This window comes from Myotis myotis, unplaced genomic scaffold (genome assembly GCF_014108235.1).
Source record: "Myotis myotis isolate mMyoMyo1 unplaced genomic scaffold, mMyoMyo1.p scaffold_m19_p_28, whole genome shotgun sequence".
Taxonomy (NCBI): Eukaryota; Metazoa; Chordata; class Mammalia; order Chiroptera; family Vespertilionidae; genus Myotis; species Myotis myotis.
In genome coordinates this window covers 2,350,008-2,371,759 of record NW_023416333.1, presented here as the reverse complement: position 1 = coordinate 2,371,759, position 21,752 = coordinate 2,350,008, and the positions used below count along the sequence as shown (strand labels likewise).

The window sequence follows — 21,752 nt, the reverse complement described above, 5'->3', positions numbered from 1 at the left end:
TATATATATATATATATATATATATATATATATATATATATATATATATATATATCTTTTAATCCTCACCCAAGGATATTTCCTCCATTGATTTTTAGGGAGAGTGGAAGAGAGAGGGAAAGACAGAAACATCAATGTTAGAGAAATGCATCGATTGATTGGCTCTTGCATGAGCCCTGACTAAGCCCAGGTCTGGGGAGGAGCTGCAACCAAGGTATAGGCCCTTGACCAGAATCAAACCCAGGTTTGCAGGCTGACACTCTATCCATTGAGCCAAATCTGCTAGGGCTCTGTGTGTGTGTGTATCCTATCTAATAAAAGATAAAAAGGGTAATTAACCGTACCTTCGCTACGCTTCCCATTGGCTAATCAGGGTGATATGCAAATTAACCTCCAACAAAGATGGCAGCTGGCAGCCACGCAGCTGAAGTGAGCAGGAGGCTTGCTTGCTCCAGTGATGGAGGAAGCCAAGGTTTCCCACCTGCCGTGGCCTGGCTCTGAGCTCCGAAAGCAACGAAGTTTCAATTATAGAAGCTAAACAAACCCCAGATACCTGCTTTCAGCAGGCAGTGGCCTCAGAGCTGGAGCCAGCTCTCAGCTTCAGTGACAGCAAAAAAGTTTTAATTATAGAATAAATCCCAGAATAAAAAAAAGAAAAGAAAAAAAAAGAAGAGGCTGGGAGCTTCAGTCGCCGGCCAGCCTGAAAATGGCCCTCAGCCCCTCACCCAGACTGGCCAAGCACCCCAGTGGGGACCCCCACACTAAAGGGGGTGCGGGCAGCCTGAAAATGGCCCTCAGCCCCTCACCCAGGCTGGCTAGGCACCCCAGTGGGGACCCCCACCTTGAAGGGGGTGTGGCCAGCTTGAAAACAGCCATCAGCCCCTCACCCAGGCTGGCCAGGCACCCAAGCGGGACCCCCACCCTGATCCAAGACACCTTTCAGGGCAAACCAGCCAGCCCCCACCCCTGCACCAGGCCTCTATCCTATATAGTAAAAGGGTAATATGCCTCCCAGCACCGGGATCAGCGGAGCAGTGAGGCCTCCCAGCACTGGGATCAGCGGAGCAGCGAGGCCTCACTGCCCCTGTGTCAAGCGGAGCCACGAGGCCTCCCAGCACCGGGATCAGCGGAGCAGCGAAGCCTCCTAGCACTGGGATCAGCGGAGCCAGGAGGCCTCTTGGCCCATGGAGCAGCGTGACGGGGCAGCGCCCAAACCCCGATTGCCCTGCGGTTCTGTGTGTGACAGGGGGCGGGGCCACAACCTCCCTATCCGCCCTGCTCTGTTCCTGACGGGAAGGCGCCCCAACCCCCTGATCGGCTCTTCTCTGTGTGTGACAGGGTGCAGCGCCCCTACCCCCCCCATGGGCCCTGCTCTGTGTGTGACGGGGGGAGTGCTCCAACCCCCTGATTGGCCCTGCTCTGTAGGTGACAGGGGGCGGCGCCCAAACCTCCCCATCGACCCTGCCTTGAGTGTGACGGGGCCGCGCCCCAACCCCCCAATCGACCCTACCCTGAGCATGACTGAGGGTGGCATCGTAACCTCCTGATCAGCCCTGCTCTGTGCGTTACAGGGGGGAGCTCCCCAACCCCCTGATCGGCCCTGCTCTGTGTGTGACGGGGGAGCTCCCCAACCTCCTGATCGGTCCTGCTCTGTGTGTGACAGGGTACAGAGCCCCAACCCCCCTGATGGGCCCTCCTCTGTGCGTGACAGGGGGCAGCGCCCCAACCCCCTGATCGGCCGGCTCTGTATGTGACAGGGGTGGCACCACAACCCCCTGGTCCGCCCTGCTCTGTGCGTGACAGGGGGTGGTGCCCCAACCTCCCTGTCGACCCTGCCTTGGGTGTGACAAGGGGCGGCGCCCCAACCCCCAATCGGCCCTACCCTGAGCGTGACTGAGGGTGGCATCGCAACCTCCTGATCCGCCCTGCTCTGTGCATGACAGGGGGCGGTGCCCCAACTCCCCAATCAGCCCTGCTCTGAGCCCGACCAGGAGCTGCGGGGCAGGCACCTAGGGATTGGGCCTGCCCTCTGCCACCCGAGAGCGGGCCTAAGCCAGCAGGTCGTTATCTCCCAAGGGGTCCCAGACTGTGAGAGGGCACAAGTGGGGTTGAGGGACACCCCCACCCCCCGCCAGTGCACAAATTTTTGTGCACCGGGCCTCTAGTAAAGATATACTTACAATGGAGAATCACAAAAATTGGGATGTGAAAACTCATATTTTCTACCCATGTGTACAAAAATCCTAAAATAATCCAAAATAAATGTTTTATTTAACCAATCACAATTTTCAAAAAGACAAGCATTTATGACTTGTCATAACAGGGTCATAGTATATATACATGAGAGGCCTGGTGTATGAAATTCATGCACTGGGGTCAGGGGGTCCCTCAGCCAGGTCTATGCCCTCTCACAGTCTGGGACTGCTTGGGGGATGTCTGCCTGCCAGCTTAGGCACGCTCCCTGCAGGGATTGGGCCTAAGCCGGCAGTTGGACATCCCTCTTGAAGTCCAGGACCCCTTACTCCTTACTGCTTGCCTGCTCACTGCTCCTTACAGCTCAGCTTGCTGCTCCTTAGCGCTACCGCGGAGGCAGGAGAGGCTCCCACCACCACCACTGTGCTTGCCAGCCATGAGCATGGCTTCTGGCTGAGCAGTGCTCCCCCTGTGAGAGCACACTGACCACCAGTGGGCAGCTCCTGCATTTAGCATCTGCCCCCTGTGGTCAGTGTGCATCATAGCAACCAGTCATTCTGGTTGTTCCACCTTAACGGTCACTTCAGCTTTTATTATATAGACTAGAGGCCCGGTGCACAAAAATTTGTGCACTCGGGGGGAAGGGGGGGTCCCTCAGCCTGGCCTGTGCCCTCTCGCAGTCTGAGACCCCTCGGGAGATAACGCCCTGATGGCTTAGGCCTGCTCCCGGGTGGCAGAGGGCAGGCCTAATCCCTAGGTGCAGCCCCTGGTCGGGCTCAGAGCAGGGTCGATTGGGGAGTTGGGTCGCCGCCCCCTGTCATGCACAGAGCAGGGCGGATTGGGAGGTTGCGATGCCACCCTCAGTCACGCCCAGGGTAGGGCTGATTGGGGGGTTGGGGCACCGCCCCCTGTCACACTCAAGGCAGGGTCGATGGGGAGGTTGTGGCGCCACCCCCTGTCACGCACAGAGCAGGGCCCATCAGGGGTGTTGGGGCTCTTTACCCTGTCACGCACAGAGCAGGGTCAATCAGGGGGTTGGGGAGCTCCCCCCTGTCACGCACAGAGCAGGGCCCATCAGGGGGTTGGGGAGCTCGCCCCTGTCATGCACAGAGCAGGGCCCATCAGGGGGTTGGGGAGCTCCCCCCTGTCACTCACAGAGCAGGGCCGATAGGGGAGTTGGGGCACCGCCCCGTCACACACAGAGCAGGGCGGATCAGGGGGTTGGGGCGCCGCCCTCTATCACCCACAGAGCAGGGCCGATCAGGGGGTTGGGGTGCCGCCACTGTCACACTCAGGGCAGGGCTGATGGGGAGGTTATGGCTCTACCCCATCACACACAGAGCAGGGCCCGTGGGGGGGGGGGGTGTGCCGCCCTCTATCACCCACAGAGCAGGGCTGATCAGGGGGTTGGGGTGCCGCCACTCTCACACTCAGGGCAGGGCCGATGGGGAGGTTATGGCTCTACCCTGTCACACACAGAGCAGCAGGGCGATCAGGGGGTTTGGGCACTGCCCCCTGTCACGCTGATCCCGGTGCCGGGAGGCCTCTCGGCTCTGCTGATCCCGGTGCTGGGAGGCATATTACCCTTTTACTATATAGGATAGAGGCCTGGTGCATGGGTGGGGCTGGCTGGTTTGCCCTGAAGGGTGTCCTGGATCAAGGTGGGGGTCCCCACTGGGGTGCCTGGCCAGCCTGGGTGAGGGGATGATGGTTGTTTGCAGCTGGTCACACACCCTTCAGGGTGGGGGTCCCCACTGGGGTGCCTGGCCAGCCTGGGTGAGAGGCTGAGGGCTGAAGCTCCCAACTGCTCCTTTTTTTCTTTTTCTTTTTTATTCTTGGCCAGCTTTAGCTCTGGCTCCAGCTCTGAGGCCTCTGCTGCTGAAAGCAGGTATCTGGTTTGCTTGGGTTCTATAATCGAAACAATGTATAACTCCAGCTCTGAGATCCCCGCTCGCTGAAAGCAGATTTCTGAGGTTTTGTTTAGCTTCTATATTTGTAACAATGTTTCAAACTGCAGGCTCAGAGGCCGGTAAGGCAGGCGGGGAACGTTGGTTTCCTTCGTCACTGAAGCAAGCAAGCCTCATGTTAGTTTCAAGCTGCCTGGCTGTCGGCCGCCATCTTGGCTGGCAGTTAATTTGCATATCGCCCTGATTAGCCAATGGGAAGGGTAGCGGTCGTACGCGGATTACCATGTTTGTCTTTTATTAGATAGGATACAGTCTACAGATCTGTTTTTTGTCCTCTGAATAATATCTTTTTTTTATACTGACAACTGTATATTGGTGGTGGTGTTTTTTTCTTTTTTTTTGGTTAATCCTCACACGATATTTTTCCATTGGCTTTTATAGACAGGAAGGGAGGGAGAGAATACATGATGTGATAGAGACACTGACTGGTTGCCTCCCCCTGGTGCCCACAAGCCTGCAACCGACCAGAATTGAACCCAGGACCTTTCAGTCCATGGACCAACGCTCTATCCAATGAGCCAAACTGTTTAGGGCTGTAGTATATTGGTGTGGTTTGTTTTTAGTATATTGTTTTTAATTGCTATTCACAGTTATGCTAACTGGATATTTCATAATTTACCAAGATACTCAAATTATCATTATATTTTTAAGTTTTTCCATTTTTAAATTACAAAAGCAGCTGTGATTAATAGAAAATACCTTTTTTTAACCAAATAACCTGCTGTAATTAGAATCGTTGGGTCAAAGAAAATGAAAAATTTTAAATGGATCCAGGTTGCCTTCTGTAAAGGATCTACTCAAAGACTCAAATTCAGCGGTTCTCAACCTGTGGGTCGAGACCCCTTTGGGGGTCGAACGGCCCTTTCACAGGGGTCGCCTAAGACCATCGGAAAACACATATATAATTACATATTGTTTTTGTGATGAATCCCTATGCTTTAATTATGTTCAATTTGTATCAGCGAAATTGGGGGTCACCACAACATGAGGAACTTAAAGGGTTGCGGCATTAGGAAGGTTGAGAGCCACTGCTCTAATTACAGACCCATCACTCCCTGCGTAAACATAACGTTTTAAAATGTGCCCTTTTTTAGTTGGAAACTGGTCAAAGTATGATAATTGTGTCATCTCATAATTTCATATTCCCAAATGCCCCACCATCATCATTTATTTTTGTCACTTCATCCCTTTCTGCACTAGAGGAAGCTATGTGTCCCCTCCCACGAGGGTATCATCATTCTGATGGACTTCCTTCTAAACTACAAATGCCTTATCCACTCCACACACAACCGCCCTGTCGGCAGACCTAAGCCTTTCAATGACCGCTCCTGCCCTGGCCGGTTTTGGTCAATGGATAGAGCGTCCGCCTGCGGACAGAAGGGACCTGGGTTCCATTCCGGCAAGAACACAAGCCCGGGTTTTATGCTTGATCCCCAGTAGGGGGCGTGCAGGAGGCAGCCGATCAATGATTCTCTCTTATCATTGATGTTTCCAACTCTCTCTGCCTCTCTGAAATCAATACAAAAAATATTTTTAAAAAATAAAAATAAATAAATAAATGACCGCTCCTTTGTCAACTCTGTGCCCACTACCTCTCCGGCGATATCTCGGCTTCTAGAAGCATCCGAGAACATCCGACACCTCAGCCAACTCTGCCGTACGGACACCTGCCTTCGTCCAAGATGGCCGCGCCCATGGCGCCCAGCGTCCAGTCTCAGCTACTCGGTGCGCAGAGGGCGCCGCCATCTTTCCTTGTGCCCCAGTGGGAGGAGCGCGCCTCGTGGCCCTCGGATAGGCACCGCCTTTATACCCTTACAGACAACACGGCAATGCGGACCGTCCGTCCAGCGAGGGGGTCACAGCACCGTGGTGGCCAAGAATGATCGCCGTTTCTTCCCACAGCCGTCACGGCCGCTCCGGTCACAAACGCCGGGGTGGGCGTGGCCATGTACGTCATAGAGCGGGGCCCACAGTTGGAACTAGGAAGTCCGCCGTCGCCGGGCGGTCCTCGCGGAACTCCCTGGTGCCAGGCAGCCGATGAGCGTCCTTAGGAACCGCGAATGGGAAGCGGCCTCGGACGCGGGCTCAGCCTTCCGTCCCTGCCCGCGGTGTCCCGAGCGGCGCGGGATTCGGTGAGTCGAGCTCTGGGCTCGGATTCTCGGCTGGCGGAGCTCCGTGACACGCGAGCGTGTGGACCGTTGTGGTTGGGGATCTTTTCGGATTCCGTCACTAAGGGGTCTGGCCGTTGGTGACGGGAACTCGGGCGGGCAGGGACTGAGGGTGCGAAGAAGTCACCCCCCGGAACCCGACTCTCTCTGGGTGTGAGGTCCACGGGGGTCGCTCCGCTTGTGGGTGAGAGTGGGGGCGGAAAGTCTGTCAGCGGACGCCGTGCTCAGTGGCAGAGAAGCCCGGGTTTGGGGGTGCCCCTTTTGGTTTCTGGGGCATGTTTGTGGTTTAATATAGGACTCGTCGTAGAGACGCCTGGTGGGGTCGTCACTGTTGACAGGTCGGGGGCCCCCAGTATCGTTATGTTCGGGCTCAAACCTGGATTCCCGGAAACAGACCGGAAGGATGCCCGCCCCCAGTTAACCCAAAGCATTGTCACTCCTTCCAGTGCTGGTCCGTCCTAAAAACCTGTGTCCTGTCCCACTGATGCCTGAGGGGCGAGTTCCTAGTCCGAACTGGAACCAAAAAGGGTTCAAGAGGGAACCGTGGAGTGAAGTGGAGGAGTAGGGGTTTTTGTTTTGGGAAAGTTTTATTATAAAGCTGAGACAGCGAACCAAGGAAGGGCTTAGGATAGAAGCAACAGGAGAGCGCCTAAGCGGGGCAGCTTTGGCTCACTGGGAAGTCGGAGAAAAGGGGGGCCTTGGAGAGGGACCTTGTTCTTCTTTCTCAAGATTGCTAAGGCTATTGGGGTCTTTTATGAGGCCATGTGAATTTTTGGAATATTTTGTTGTAGATCTGTGAGATATGCCATTGTTAATAGGAATCGCGCCGAGTCTATATGTTGCTTTGGGTAGTATGGACATTTTAATGATGTTAATGTTTCCTATCCATGAACGTGGGTATGTTTCCACTTATATGTATCTCCCTCAGTTTCTTTCTTCAGTATCCTATAATTTTCCAGGTAGAGGTCGTTTCCCTGCTTGGTTAAATTTATTCCGAGGTACCTTATTTTCACTTGTTGCAGTATTGTATGTGGGATTGTTTTCTTAATTTCTCTTTCTGATAGTTCATTCTTGTCCTATAAAAATGCCTCTGATTTCTGAATATTAATTTTGCATCTTGCTACCTTACTGAATTCATTTATCAGTTTTAGTCATTTTTTGGTGGAGTATACAGGGTTTTCTACATAGAGTATCATGTCATGTGTGAATAATGCCCGTTTTACTTCCTCCTTTCCAATTTGGATGCCTTTTATTTCTTCTTTTTTTAAAATATATATTTTATTGATTTTTTACAGAGAGGAGGGGAGAGGGATAGAGACTTAGAAACATCGATCAGCTGCCTCCTGCACACCCCCTACTGGGGATGTGCCTGCAACCCAGGTACATGCCCTTGACCAGAATCGAACCTGGGACCCTTCAGTCTGTAGGCCAACGCTCTATCCACTGAGCCAAACCGGTTAGGGCTTATTTCTTCTTCTTGTCTGATTGCTGTGGCTAGGACTTCCAGCACTATATTGAATAAGAACGGTGAAAGTGGACATCCCTGTCTTCTTCCTGATCTTAAGGGAAACACTTTTTAGTTTTTGCCCATTGAGTATGATGTTGGCTATGGGTTTGTCATATATGGACTTTATTATGTTGAGTTTTGATCCCTTTATTCCCACTTTGCTGAGTTTTTTTATCATAAATGGATGCTGGATTTTATAAAATGCTTTTTCTACATCTATTGATATGATCATGTGATTTTTTTCCTTCATTATGGTTATGTAATGTATCACTTTTATTGATTTGCTAATATTGTACCAGCATTGCATTCCTAGAATAAATCCCATTTGATCATGGTGTATGATCTCTTTAATATATTGCTAGATCCAGTTTGCTAATCTTTTGTTGATGTTTCAGCATCTTTGTTCACAAGGGATACTGGCCTTTAATTTTCTTACTGTGTAGTGTGATTTTCTGGCTTTGTTATTAGGATAATGCTGGCCTAATAAAATAAGCTTGGAAGTGTTCTCTCCTCATGAATTTTTTTAATAGTTTGAGAAGGATAGGTGTTATTCTTCTTTAAATATTTGATTAAATTCACCTGTGAAACCATCTGGTCCAGGACTTTGATTTCTGGGAGGTTTTTTGTTGTTGTTGTTGTTGTTTTAATTTTATTTTCTTGTTTAAAGTATTACAAATAGTAGTACATATGTCCCCTTTTTTCCCCATTGACCTTCCCCCGGCCTCCCCAACCCCCAGCACATGCCCTTACCCCCCCGCCCCCAGTGTCTTGTGTACATTGGTTATGCTTATATGCATGCATATAAGTTCTTTGATTGATCTCTTACCCTCTCCCCCCAACATTCCCCAGGCTTCCCACTGTAATTTGACAGTCTGTGCGATGCTTCTCTGCCTCTGTAGCTATCTTTTTGTTCATTAGGTTATAATGGTCTTTATTATCCATAAATGAGTGAGATCATGTGGTATTTTTCCTTCATTGACTGGCTTATTTCACTTAGCATAATGTTCTCCAGTTCCATCCATGCTGCTGCAAATGGTAAGAATTCCTTCTTTTTTTTTTTTTAATATATTTAATTGATTTTTTACAGAGAGGAAGGGAGAGAGATAGAGAGTCAGAAACATCGACGAGAGAGAAACATCGATCAGCTGCCTCCTGCACATCTCCTACTGGGGAAGTGCCCACAACCCAGGTACATGCCCTTGACCGGAATCGAATCCGGGACCGTTCAGTCCGCAGGCCAACGCTCTATCCACTGAGCCAAACCGGTTTTGGCGGATTCCTTCTTTTTTATAGCAGTGTAGTATTCCATCGTGTAGATGTACCATAGTTTTCTAACCCACTCATTTGCTGATGGGGGCTTAGGCTGTTTCCAAATCTTAGCTATGGTAAATTGTGCTGCTGTGAACATAGGGGTGCATATATCCTTTCTGATTGGTGTTTCTGTTTTCTTGGGATATATTCCTAGAAGTGGTATTACTGCGTCAAATGGGAGTTCCATTTTTAAATTTTTGAGGAAACGCCATACTGCTTCCCACAGTGGCTGCACCAGTCTGCATTCCCACCAGCAGTGGGAGGTATTTTTTAATTACTGCTTTGATTTCATTAGTTGTAATTGGTCTATTCAGATTTTCTGATTCTTCCTGATTCAGTTTTGGAAGATTGTATATTTCTAGGAATTTATCCAATTCACCCAGTTGTCCAGTTTGGTGCAATATAGTTGTTCATAATATTTTCTTAGAATCCTGTGTATCTCTGTGATGTCAGTTGTTACTTTTCTTTCATTTCTGATTTTATTTATTTGAATCTCTTTGTTTCGTGATGAATCTGGCTACAGGTTCATCAATCTTGTTTATGTTTTCAAGGAACCAGCTCTGCTTGTTTTTTTATTGCTTAATAGCTAATTTCCTTTGATTGCTGAGTAATATTTGATTGTCTGAAGATGCTATAACCATCTATAATCAGATTTCTGAGTAGACATAAGTTTTCATATCATTTTGGTAAATATCAAGGAATGTGCTTTTTGGATCTTATAAGAGTATGTTTAGTTTTGAAAGAAACTGCCAGACTAACAAATGTCTAACTATGGACATTGTCCTAGAGGGTGAAAGCCTCTGGGACACCGGAATATTGGGGTCCTGCCCTAACCGGTTTGGCTCAGTGGATATAGCTTCGGCCTACGGACTGAAGGGTCCTAGGTTCGATTCCGGTCAAGGACATGTACCTTGGTTGCAAGCATTTCCCCAGAAGGGGGTGTGCACGAGGCAGCTGATCAATGTTTCTCTCTCATCAATGTTTCTAACTCTCTATCCCTCTCCCTTCCTCTCTGTAAAAAAATCAATAAAATATATATATATATTTTTTAAAAGAATATTGGGGTCCTTTCTTTAAGCAAAGTATATGGTAACAGTGACAACATCTGGGCCCAGAAGGAATGTCCACTCAAAGTCAATTTGCTCCTCAGCCCACAGGTCCTGGCTCCCCAATAGTAAGAAGCGTCAAGTAAAGGAATGAAGGAAGGAAAAGAAGGCTCTTAGACTTGGGTACCATCATTTCTGGGGACAACTTTAACTGGATACCTACATGTCTACCTCTAAGAACTTCACGGCAGATGCAGAGGACACAACATACATAGAATCCATGTAACTCAGTATTTCCTGAGCACAGAAGAAAATGATGGGAGCCCAGGTAATTGTTTCTTTCTTTTACCTTTTCTTTGTTTTCTTACAGGTGTGTGGTGACATTAAAATAAATAAATAAATAAATAAAAAGCCCTAACTGGTTTGGCTCAGTGGGTAGAGCGTTAGCCTGCGGACTGAAAGGTCCCAGGTTCGATTCCAGTAAAGGGCATGTACCTTGGTTGTGGGCACATCCCCAGTAGGAGGTGTGCAGAAGGCAGCTCGATGTTTCTAACTCTCTATCCCTCTCCCTTCCTCTCTTTAAAAAATCAATAAAATATATATTTTTAAAAATCAACTAAATAGCCCTAACCGGTTTGGCTCAGTGGATAGAGCATCGGCCTGCGGACTGAAGGGTCCTAGGTTCGATTCCGGTCAAGTACCTTGGTTTCGGGCACATCCCCAGTAGCGGGTGTGCAGGAGGCAGCTGATCAATGTTTCTCTCTCATCGATGTTTCTAACTCTCTATCCCTCTCCCTTCCTTGCTGTAAAAAATCAATAATATATATATATATATTTTAATAAAATATATTTTAAAAAATCAACTAAATAAAGGATAAATTGGGATAATTGGGTTCTGGATAAATTAACTTAGACTCTAAATTTGAAATTAGGACAGAGTGAGATCAGGAAAATTTTGTTGGTTGGGGTCATACTAAATGACTAGTATTGGAACATAATGTGTGATGTGGTGGCTTCCATGGGTCACATCAGCTGTCACTTTGCCTCCACTATCTCTGAGTTCTGTGAGCTGTGCTAGCAAATGATTGAACCCAAGTAGAAGGTTACGGGAACCTCAGATTTGTAGTCAATCGGACAGTGGGTTTCCTGGAGACCCACTACTTAAGATTGGTGTCTGAAGTGTGGACAATCGTGCGGAAATGAACCCTTAACCTGTGACATCTGCACTAACTCCCGGCAGTTAGTGCCAGAATTTCTTGGTGTGGAAAACCCACACATCTGGCCCCAGAAGTGTTCTGTGTTAGCGTGTAAAGGAAAACTGAAGTAAGTTTTTCCCAAACGGGGACCTAACCAAGTACAGTGGGGCCTTGACTTATGAGTTTAATTTGTTGTAGACACAATTTACTAGCCAGCCCATGCTCAAGGGAAGGGCACTGCACAGGGGTGTGAGTGTCTAGAAAAGGCATAAGGAATCTGCCTGACATTTGTCTCTGATTCCTGGGAAGTTGCTCTAAATCCTTTAAATTACCTGTGTGATATGAGCTATTCACTCTGGGCCACTGGGACCACACTTTATCGTTTGTGTTAATGCGGTGACTCAAGACAGAGGTTGTTTCAGTGCCAGAAACCAACCAGGTGATTAGAGGGTAGTAGCTTTGAGCCATTTGACATCAGTGTGACTTCTAGGAAGGGGAAGGACCTGGAGACTGAGTCCAGCCACGAGGTCAGTAACTCAGTAAATCGTGCATTTATCATGAAGCCTCAATAACAGCTCTGGATGCCGAAGTGTAGGCGAGCCTCCTGATTGGCAATACTCCTGAGCACTGCCACATGGTGGCTGGGAGGAGCCAATGCTCCATGAAAGAGTCACGTGTTCAGTACCAAATGGCCTTCGTGTCTGGCCTTTTGGATACTCAGGTCAGAACTTTGAAGATAATACCCCATTCTTTCTGATTTCTATTGTTTCTATTTTACGTAAACTGTCTTTTGTCTCTCAGTACTTTTTAAGAGTTTTTCTTTGCCTTTTTTTGTAGTATAGTTTCAGTCTTATGTGTCTAGGTATAGACATTTTGTTCGGAATTTGTTAGGATATCTGAATCTGAGGTTAGCAGTGTTTAACCAGTACTGAAAATTTTCAGCTTTTAGATGTTTGAATACTGCTTCTACATTACTCTTCTCTTGTAGAAACTATAAGTAGGCATACATTACATTTGTTGATGCTATATTCTTTTTTTAAATTGGTTTCAGAGAGAGGAAGGGAGAGGGGGAGAGTGATAGAAACATCAATGATGAGAGAGGATCATTGACCGGCTGCCTCCTGCACACCGCCTACTGGGGATCCAGCCTGCAACCCAGGCATGTGCCCTGACTGGGAATTGAACCGTGACCTCCTAATTCATTGGTCGACACTCACCCATCAGCTAGGCTATGTTCATATTTAATAACCTCTTCCTTATGTTTTTATTCTCTTCTCCATCTGCTGCATTTTCTGATATTTCTTCAGTTATATATTCCGGGTCACTACAGTGTACCTAATATACTATTCATCTGTCCATTAGTGTATATATATATATATGTGTGTGTGTATGTTTTTTTATTATAATTTTTTCCCCTTAAAATCATCCTAATCAACTTTAATGGTCTATTTGGCTTTAGACATACCATGTATAATTTCTGTTTTTTATTTATTTTTTAAAAATATATTTTTATTTTTTTCAGAGAGGAAGGGGGAAAGAGAGAGAGATAGAAACATCAATGATGAGAGAGAATCATTGATTGGCTGCCTTCTGCATGCCCCCCACTGGGGATTGAGCCTGCAACCCAGGCATGTGCCCTTGACCAGAATCGAACCTGGGACCCTTCAGTCCGCAGGCCGATGCTCTATCCACTGAGACAAACGGGCTAGGGCTCTGTTATTTTTTAATACTTATTAAAAACACTTGTCTTGCCCTGACTGGTTTGGCTCAGTGGATAGAGCATTGGCCTGCGGACTCAGGTGTCCTGGGTTCGATTCCGGTCAAGGGCATGTGCCTCAATTGCAGGCACATCCCTAGTGGGGGATGTGCAGGAGGCAGCTGATCCATGTTTCTCTCTCATCGATCTCATCGATGTTTCTAACTCTATCCCTCTCCCTTCCTCTCTGTAAAAAAATCGTATATGTGTATATATATATATATATATATATATATATATATAAATATATATATAAAAACAGTTGTCTTGTAAATTCTGGTTGTGGAGTTTTATTGTAATGTAGGAATACTTTCTTCCTCCCAATGTTATTTGTACATTCAAACAGCTTTTAGATGTTTGAATACTGCTTCTACATTACTCTTCTCTTTTAGAAACTATAAGTAGGCATACATTACATTTGTTGATGCTATACTCTTTTGGAAATACGTGCTAAACTACATATAGAGAGAGAAAGATAGGGTTTTGTTTTTGCTAAAATATATTTGAGGAAAGTATATAGCTGTAGGCTACGTGGTAGAAACTAGAACCTCTGTCCTCATGCATTTTCCATGTTAGTAAAGGGAGTGGGTAGCACAGTAAACAGGACCGTGTTATTACAGGAGTTGCTGACACTGGAGGATGTGGCTGTGGAGTTCAGTTGGGAGGAGTGGCAGCTGTTGGACCCTGCTCAGAAAGAACTGTATCGGGACGTGATGTTGGAGAACTATAACAATCTGGTTTCACTGGGTAAGTACGGCCCCCTGTGTCACCTAGAGGTGCCCTGTCACTGGCCTTTACTCTAGCTCAGCGGTTCTCAACCTGTCGGTCGCGACCCCTTTGGGGGTCGAACGACCCTTTCACAGGGGCCGCCTAAGACCATCGGAAAACACGTATATAATTACATATTGTTTTTGCGATGAATCACTTTGTTTTAATTATGTTCAATTTGTGACAATGAAAATACATCCTGCATATCAGATATTTACATGACGATTCATAACAGTAGCAACATTACAGTGATGAAGTAGCAACGCAAATAATTTTATGGTTGGGGGTCACCACCACATGAGGAGCTGTATTAAAGGGTCGCAGCATTGGGAAGGTTGAGAACCACTGCTCTAGTACTTGATGAAAGCTTTGTAGTCACTGTGGTCCTCTGAGGAGTCAGCAGATTTCCAGTCTCCCCTCTGGCCCCAAACAAAGGGGTATAATCTCCTCTATCCTGAAAGAGAACTTTTACTTTGCATATGAGAAATTGTAATATTTCCCATCTTCACATACTGTGCCGTATCCAAGTCACTATCTATGTCATGTGTCATTTCTCCTGATCAGGGTATCACACCGCCAAACCAGATGCTCTGTCCAAGTTGGAACATGGAAAAGAACCACGAAGAGAGGATGAAATCTATGCTGGAAGCTGTCCAGGTGAGTGAGTGAGGACCAGCTAGGGAGTGGCCCTGGAAGTCATAGTCTAGTCCAGCGGTTCTCAACCTGTGGGTCGCGAACAATGAAAATACATCCTGCATATCAGCTATTTACATTACGGTTCATAACAGTAGCAAAATTACAGTTATGAAGTAGCAACGAAATTAATTTTATGGTTGGGGGTCCCCACAACATGAGGAACTGTATTAAAGGATTGCAGCATTAGGAAGGTTGAGAACCACTGTAGGAGAAGGGCTTGCCCAGCCAGCATGGCTCAGTGGTTGAGTGTCGACCTATGAACAAGGAGGTCACGGTTCGATTCCCGGTCAGGGCATATGCCCAGGTTGCGGGCTTGATCCTCAGTGGGGGGCGTGTAGAAGGCAGCCAATCAATGATTCTCTCTCATCATTGATGTTTCTATCTCTCTCCCTCTCCCTTCCTCTCTGAAATCAATAAAAATATTTTTTTTTTTAAAGAGAAAAAAAAAAAGAAGGGCTCACAGCTCTGAGGGTGTCTGAGGATAGCTAAACAGCTCCTCCACATAGGGATCTCCCGAGATAAGAACAGTTTCTCTTTGTGGTTGTTTTGCTTTAAACATACTCCTTTTTTTCTTGGATCTGATACTTCTTCACCTTAACGTCTTCATGGGACAGGATGGTCGACAATGAAGAGCCAGTCCCCACCACATCATCTTTTCAGCACTTTTATTCTTTTGTTTGTTTGTTTTTGTTAATGCTCACCCGAGGATATTTTTTCCATGATGTATAGAGAGTGGAGGAAGGGAAGGAGAGAGAGAGACATCGATGTGAGACAGACAAATAGATTGGTTGCCTCCCACATGCACCCCCACTGGGGTTGGGGATTGAACCTGCAACCCAGGTACCAGCCCTTGACTGGGAATCAAACCTGCAACCCTTCAGTGCACAGGCTGATGCTCTAACCACTGAGAAGCACTGGCCAGGGCTAAGCACTTTTATTCTAAGAAATTTGTTATTTTCTCTCTACTAGGAATCAGGAAAGTTGACAGTTGTCTGCAAGAGCACTCTCACAACCAAATAGTTCTGAAGAGCATCCAACAGTGCCATGAAAGGAAGGCTCTTAGAAATACTTTTCATCTGAGCAGAACCAATATAGCCATACTACGTAATCATATGTTGGAATTATGTAGGAACGCTTTGAAATCAAGTTTAATTAACCAGAAGCAAAGATGTGAAGTAAAGAACCCTGTTGAGTTTAATGGAGATGAGAAATCCTTTCTACATGATAATCATGAACAGTTGTACACTGGAACGGAAATCCCTAAAAGTGAAAAACACATCAGCACTGAATTACAAGTCTCTAAGCATCAGAAGACTCATAAAATAGAGAAATCCCAAGCATGCATCCAAGGTGAGAAAGCCTGCATCAGGACATCTCAGCTCATCAACCATGGGGGCATTGATACAGGGGAGAAAAGCCATGGGTGTGATTCATGGAAATCCTCCAGAAATGTCATTCTCACTCAACATCAGAAAACTCAAACACGAGACAAAGTCTCTATAACCAACGAATACAGAAAGGGCTCTCCTGTGAACACTGGTCTCACCAGACATCAGAAAACCCATTCAGGAGAGAAATCCTATATATGCAGTGACTGTGGGAAAGGGTTCACCGTGAAGCGCTACCTGATGGCACATCAGCGAACACATAGTGGAGAGAAGCCTTATGTTTGCAACGAATGTGGGAAAGGCTTCACTGTGAAGAGCAATCTAATTGTGCATCAGCGAACTCATACAGGGGAGAAACCCTATGTATGCAGTGAGTGTGGGAAAGGCTTCACCATGCAGCACTATCTTGTTGTACATCAGCGAACACACACTGGAGAGAAACCCTATGTATGTGATGAATGTGGAAGAGACTTCACTGTGAAGAGTAATCTCATTGTCCATCAAAGATCTCATACAGGGGAAAAATCTTATATATGCAGTGAGTGTGGAAAAGGCTTCACCGTGAAGCGCAAGCTCACTATACACCAGCGAACTCATACAGGAGAGAAATTGTACATATGTGAGGAATGTGGGAAAGGCTTCACCACTAAGTGCACCCTCATTATACATCAGCGAACTCACACAGGAGAAAAACCCTATGAATGCAATGAGTGTGGGAAGGCCTTCAGCCAGAAGATCAGCCTCAGACAACACGAGCGATGTCATACGGGAAAGACACCCTTTGTGTGTAGTGAGTGTGGAAAACAATATTCTCACAAATATGGTCTCATTACCCATCAGAGAAGTCACACAGGAGAGAAACCGTATGAGTGCAAGGCATGTGGGAAAGCCTTCGCCACAAAGTCAGTCCTCAATGTCCACCAAAGAACTCACACAGGAGAGAGACCCTATGAGTGCAGCATTTGTGAGAAAGCCTTCTCCCAATTGTCACACCTTGTTAAACATCAGAAAACGCACACCCGAGAAATGGGTAGATTCACTCAAGCTGAAAATTCTTTTAATGGAGAGTCACGGTCACTACCTGTGAGTGAAGTCATGCGGAACAACACACCTATTAATGCAGTTTCTGTGGAATGCCTTCTGGGACAACCAGGACCTCATTAAACATCAGTGTTTCTAGCAGATGAGAATGCAAACATGGTAATGCCTGTTGTCAGACGTGTGCCCTGAGGAGATTAAGGAATTTCCCGGGAGATTAACTTGGTGAGGACAGTGACTGTGGTAGTGCCTTGAGTGATCCTTACCTCACATTTTCTGTCAGTGAAAACATGTTGGAAAAACTCTGATACGTCCAACGTGAAGATGCCTTTCCAGCTTCATTATATGCCTCAACAAAACTTTCTGGCTTCAATACACGTATGAAAAGTGCATATTGAGACAAATTCTGTGTACACAGAGACGAGGAAAGCTTTCAGTGGGAAGATAGACTTTATTATCAGGGATTGTCATAGATCATCGGTGTGTTCATTGTTCGTAGGAGTATGAAAAACAGACAAACGATAAAAAACAAAGAAATGTGGTAACCACGGGAAAGCCGCTACCCAGAAAGAAGACCTCAGTGAGAGTCACAGTTCACACTGGACACAACCTTTAAGAGAACTGCATTATATTTGACAATCTCACTGATGCATTCTACCCCATCGTTTGAAAATCATATAGAAGTTAAGGCTTTATGAACATGCTAAATTTAGAGCACTTTTAGTCAAATATCAGAGAACTTACAAAGGGAAGAAGTTCTATGAAAAGGGGTAATGTGGTTTTTTTTGTTTTTTTTCAAAGCTGGAGTAATTTTTATTGATTTCAGGCAAAGTAGATTTTAAAACAAGAAAGATTATCAGCAGTAATCTATATATATATATAAAGCCAGTGACTGGAATGCCACAACAACCATAACAACCAGAGACCAGAACACCAGGCCCCTCACCCAGGCTGCCCCCGCCCCACAGGGAGCGGTTAGGGGTGCCCCTAGGCAACACGAGAGGGTGCGAGTTTGATGGGGGAAGGTCTAAGGGTCTGCCGGGTTGGGGTGGTCGCCCGGAGTAGGTGTGGAGTGTGCGGGGGAAGGAAGAGGAAGATCCGATTGGAGGACGCTCAGCACAGTACCTTTCTCATTGCGACCAGGACGGCGCCAGCCGCGGACTGAATGGGCGGTTGTTTCATGCGTGCGCCTGGGCCCGACATGTTCATGGCAGCGGCAGTAACTCCCGAAACTTCACTGATTCCAAATAGTAAACAGCTATCAACGCCAAAGAACAGAAAAACCCCCTCCAACAAGAGGCCCCGGACGATGCAACGCGACTGAAGGAAACACCACTTGAGGAGCTAGAAAACAGGGGTAATGTTTGAGTGGGTTTTTGTTTTTGTTTTTTAAAGACCAAACTGCTACACCACTGGTCGTGGTGGTGGTTTCTATTTTGAATCTGTACCAATGGTCCTCAAACTTCAGCATGCTCCGTTTCTTTTAAATATATTTTTCATTGATTTCAGAGAGGAAGGGACAGGGGGAGAGAGAGAGAAACATCAATAATGAGAGAGAATCATTGATCAGCTGCCTCCTGCACGCCCCCTACCTGGAATCGAGACGGCACAACAATGGGAATCGAACCATGACCTGGTTCATAGTTCAATACTCAACCACTGAGCAACATCAGCTGGGCTGAGTGTTCTGTTATAAGTCTAACTTTATTTCATTTTACATTAGATAATTCACCTGATAAAAACTAGTGTGCTTTCCTCACTCCTGATTTATTTTTACTGTTAAATGCAACAAAGGAGTGTTCTATGACCTCATACGATTAGCTCTCACCTTTCTTTGGGTTGAAATTTAATTGTAAATTTACCATACAGAAATAGTTTAAAAGAAAACATTTTAAATTTATAAATATAACATATTTAATCTTACCCAGTCAAGTTTATAAGTATGGCCAAATATTTTATAAAACCACCTTCAAAGTTATTTTTATAAAATGTTTAATATGAAATTATTTTAACTTACAAGAAATTGCAAAACAGTCCATAGACTTTCCTAGTATTCTTTACCCAGCTACTCCCAGTAAAAACATCTGATAAAACCATTTTTTATTGAATCCAGAAAGATGACATTGGTAGTATACTGTTAATGAAACTCTTAACCTTATTTGGATTCTATTAGACTTTACATGTATTTTTTTTAAGTTTGTAATTCTAAGCTTTATTACCTTATATAGAGCCACATAACCAAAACCATGATGGAAAATTGCTTAATCCACAGACTCCCCCGTGCTAATGTTTTTTAGGCTCATATCCCCTCTATCTAAACCTACCTCTGGCAAACACTTGACCTGTTTTCCATCAGTTTAATTTTGGCATTTCATGAATGTTATAGGAATCATTTTTATAGTTGGATTTTATATGTTTTATATAAATCAATTGTATTTATTTATACAAATTTATGTTTTACTAATGGGGACCATGTAAGCATTTCGTGTTTTTGTCACTTGGCAGATTGCTCTTAAATTGAGTTGAGAATGGTGTTCTTTTTATTAGTGAGTACATGCATACACTGGATATACCAGTTTGTGTAGCCATTCAAACTCGTGAAAGATTTGTATTGTTTCCTGGTTTCAGCTGTTATAAATCATACTGATGCTATGAAGTCTGCGTACAGTGTTTTGTGTGAATGTAAACGTCTATTCCTCTGCAATACATATACAGGTAATGATTATTGGGACATTTGTTAAGTTATATTTAGCTTCATAAGAAATTACCAGACTCTTCCAGAATGGCTGTACTCTTTCACATTCTTCCCAGCAACGTGTGCAGTCTGAGTTGCTCAGCATCCTCTCCAGCACTTGGTATGTTCAGTGTCTCCTACTTTGGCCATTCTACTAGCCACATATGTGAGATTTTAAAAAATATATATATTTTATTGATTTTTTACAGAGAGGAAGGGAGAGGGATAGAGAGTTAGAAACATCGATCAGCTGCCTCCCACACACCTCCCACTGGGGGTGTGCCTGCAACCAAGGTACATGCCCTTGACCGGAATCGAACCTGGGACCCTTCAGTCCACAGGCTGACGCTCTATCCACTGAGCCACACCAGTTAGGGCCACATATGTGAGATTTAATTGCTCTTCATCCTTCCCAGCACTTGGTGGTGTCGTTACATTTTACATTAACCATTCCAATAGGCATGTAGTAGTATTTGATCTTGAGCTTAACTGTATTTTCCTAATGGCTAATGATGATCAACATTATATTATTATTGTTTTTGTTGTTATTTTTGGAGTTATTTTTAAGTGGAAGTTTGTATCTTTTGACCATCCCTACCCCTCTGGCAACCAGCAATCTTTTCTCTGTATCAGTGAGTTTGTTTTGTTTTAGATTCTACATATAAGTGAGATCATACAGTATTTGTCTTTTTGTAAAAAATATATATTTTGACAAATAAGGCAACTAAGATGGCGGCATAGGTAAACACCGGGAATTCGCCGCCTCTCACAACAATTGAAAATTACCGCGAAGGACTGAGCAAACATCACCCAGAACAACAGAAAGGCTGGCTGAGTGTAAATTCCACAACTAGAAGGAAAGAAAAGCACGCCGAGAGCCAGAGGCGCTGCGGAGGTGAAGTGCAGAGGTACGGAGGCTCGCGCGCGCGGAAAGGGGGTGGTGCCTGAGGACGCGGCTGTCTTTTTGAATCACCAACTCCCGACTGCTCTGAACTCCGGTTCCGGGAAGTCTCTGGGGACCCAGGTCTCATACGGGGAGAAGCTGGTCTGTCCGGCAGCGAGCGAACTTGAGGGCGGCTTTCACTCAGAGGTGCTTGCAGCCGTTACCGGAACACTGAGACGCGCGACTCTGGGCGGAGAATCGGCCATGGCTGCTTTCTCCGCCCTCTGACTCCCTGAGACCCCGCCCCACCCAGGCTGCGGCAGAGGCTTTTGCATGTGAATGTACCTAACGGCAGCCGAACCAGGCAGACCAGGAACTTCCAAGAGAAGGCCCAAGGCCCTGCAGCGGCTTGCATTGCTTCACAGCTGAGCCTCTTCGTGGCTCCTGCTGTGTGGCCTCAGGCAGAGGCTGAATTAGCACCTCCTTAGAACCAGGAGCCACTGTACCCAGTGGTCAGAGGGGGACCATCCAGATTGCAATTCCTCAGATCCATAAGGGGCGCACTCAGGGAGCAGACTCAGTGAGCACCAAAGCCCCACTGAAGCAAGTCTTGCCCCAGAAGGGTGTCTTCAGCACAGAAGTTCCCCCACTTTAGACACAGCTGATTCTCACAGCCAATTGGCCTGGAGGTCAATTCCTCCCAGTGATTCTACAACAACCAAGGCACCAAGAGTGCACCAAGAGTGTCCACCCCAGGTAACTGGGGAGGCTGAGATACTGGGCCCTACAGGACACCTGGCGCGCAGGGCCACTCTATCAACACAGGGAAGCTGCCAAAATGCGGAGACAAAGAAACAGGTCACAAATGGCAGAAATGGAGGAAAGCAAACGATTGGATATAGAGTTTAAGGCCACGGTTATAAGGTTTTTCAAGAATTTTATGGAAACCGCCGATAAATTTAATGAATCCCTCAATAAGTATAGGGAGACCATGGAGGACATGAAAAAGGACCAACTAGAAATTAAGCATACACTGACTGAAATAAAGAATAATTTACAGAGATCCAGCAGCAGAAAAGAGGATCCCAAGAATCAAGTCAA

The 21,752-nt window shown here is 46.2% G+C and overlaps 1 protein-coding gene across 4 annotated transcripts; it reads left to right on the top strand.

Annotated features, from left to right (window-relative positions):
• Positions 1-6,050: 6,050 nt before the first annotated feature.
• ZNF614 (zinc finger protein 614) lies at positions 6,051-20,385 on the top strand. Of its 4 annotated transcripts, none has more exons than XM_036296074.1 (5): positions 6,051-6,292; positions 10,297-10,520; positions 13,765-13,891; positions 14,477-14,569; positions 15,578-19,690. In XM_036296074.1, the coding sequence occupies exons 2-5, from the start codon at positions 10,506-10,508 to the stop codon at positions 17,158-17,160; spliced, it is 1,818 nt and encodes a 605-aa protein (XP_036151967.1). In that variant the 5' UTR covers positions 6,051-6,292; positions 10,297-10,505; the 3' UTR covers positions 17,161-19,690. The 4 variants fall into 4 exon arrangements, with proteins under 4 accessions (XP_036151967.1, XP_036151969.1, XP_036151970.1 ...); XM_036296076.1 differs by having other exon boundaries at positions 6,134-6,292; positions 19,663-20,385; XM_036296077.1 differs by having other exon boundaries at positions 6,134-6,292; positions 18,178-19,690.
• The last annotated feature ends 1,367 nt before the right edge of the window (positions 20,386-21,752 follow it).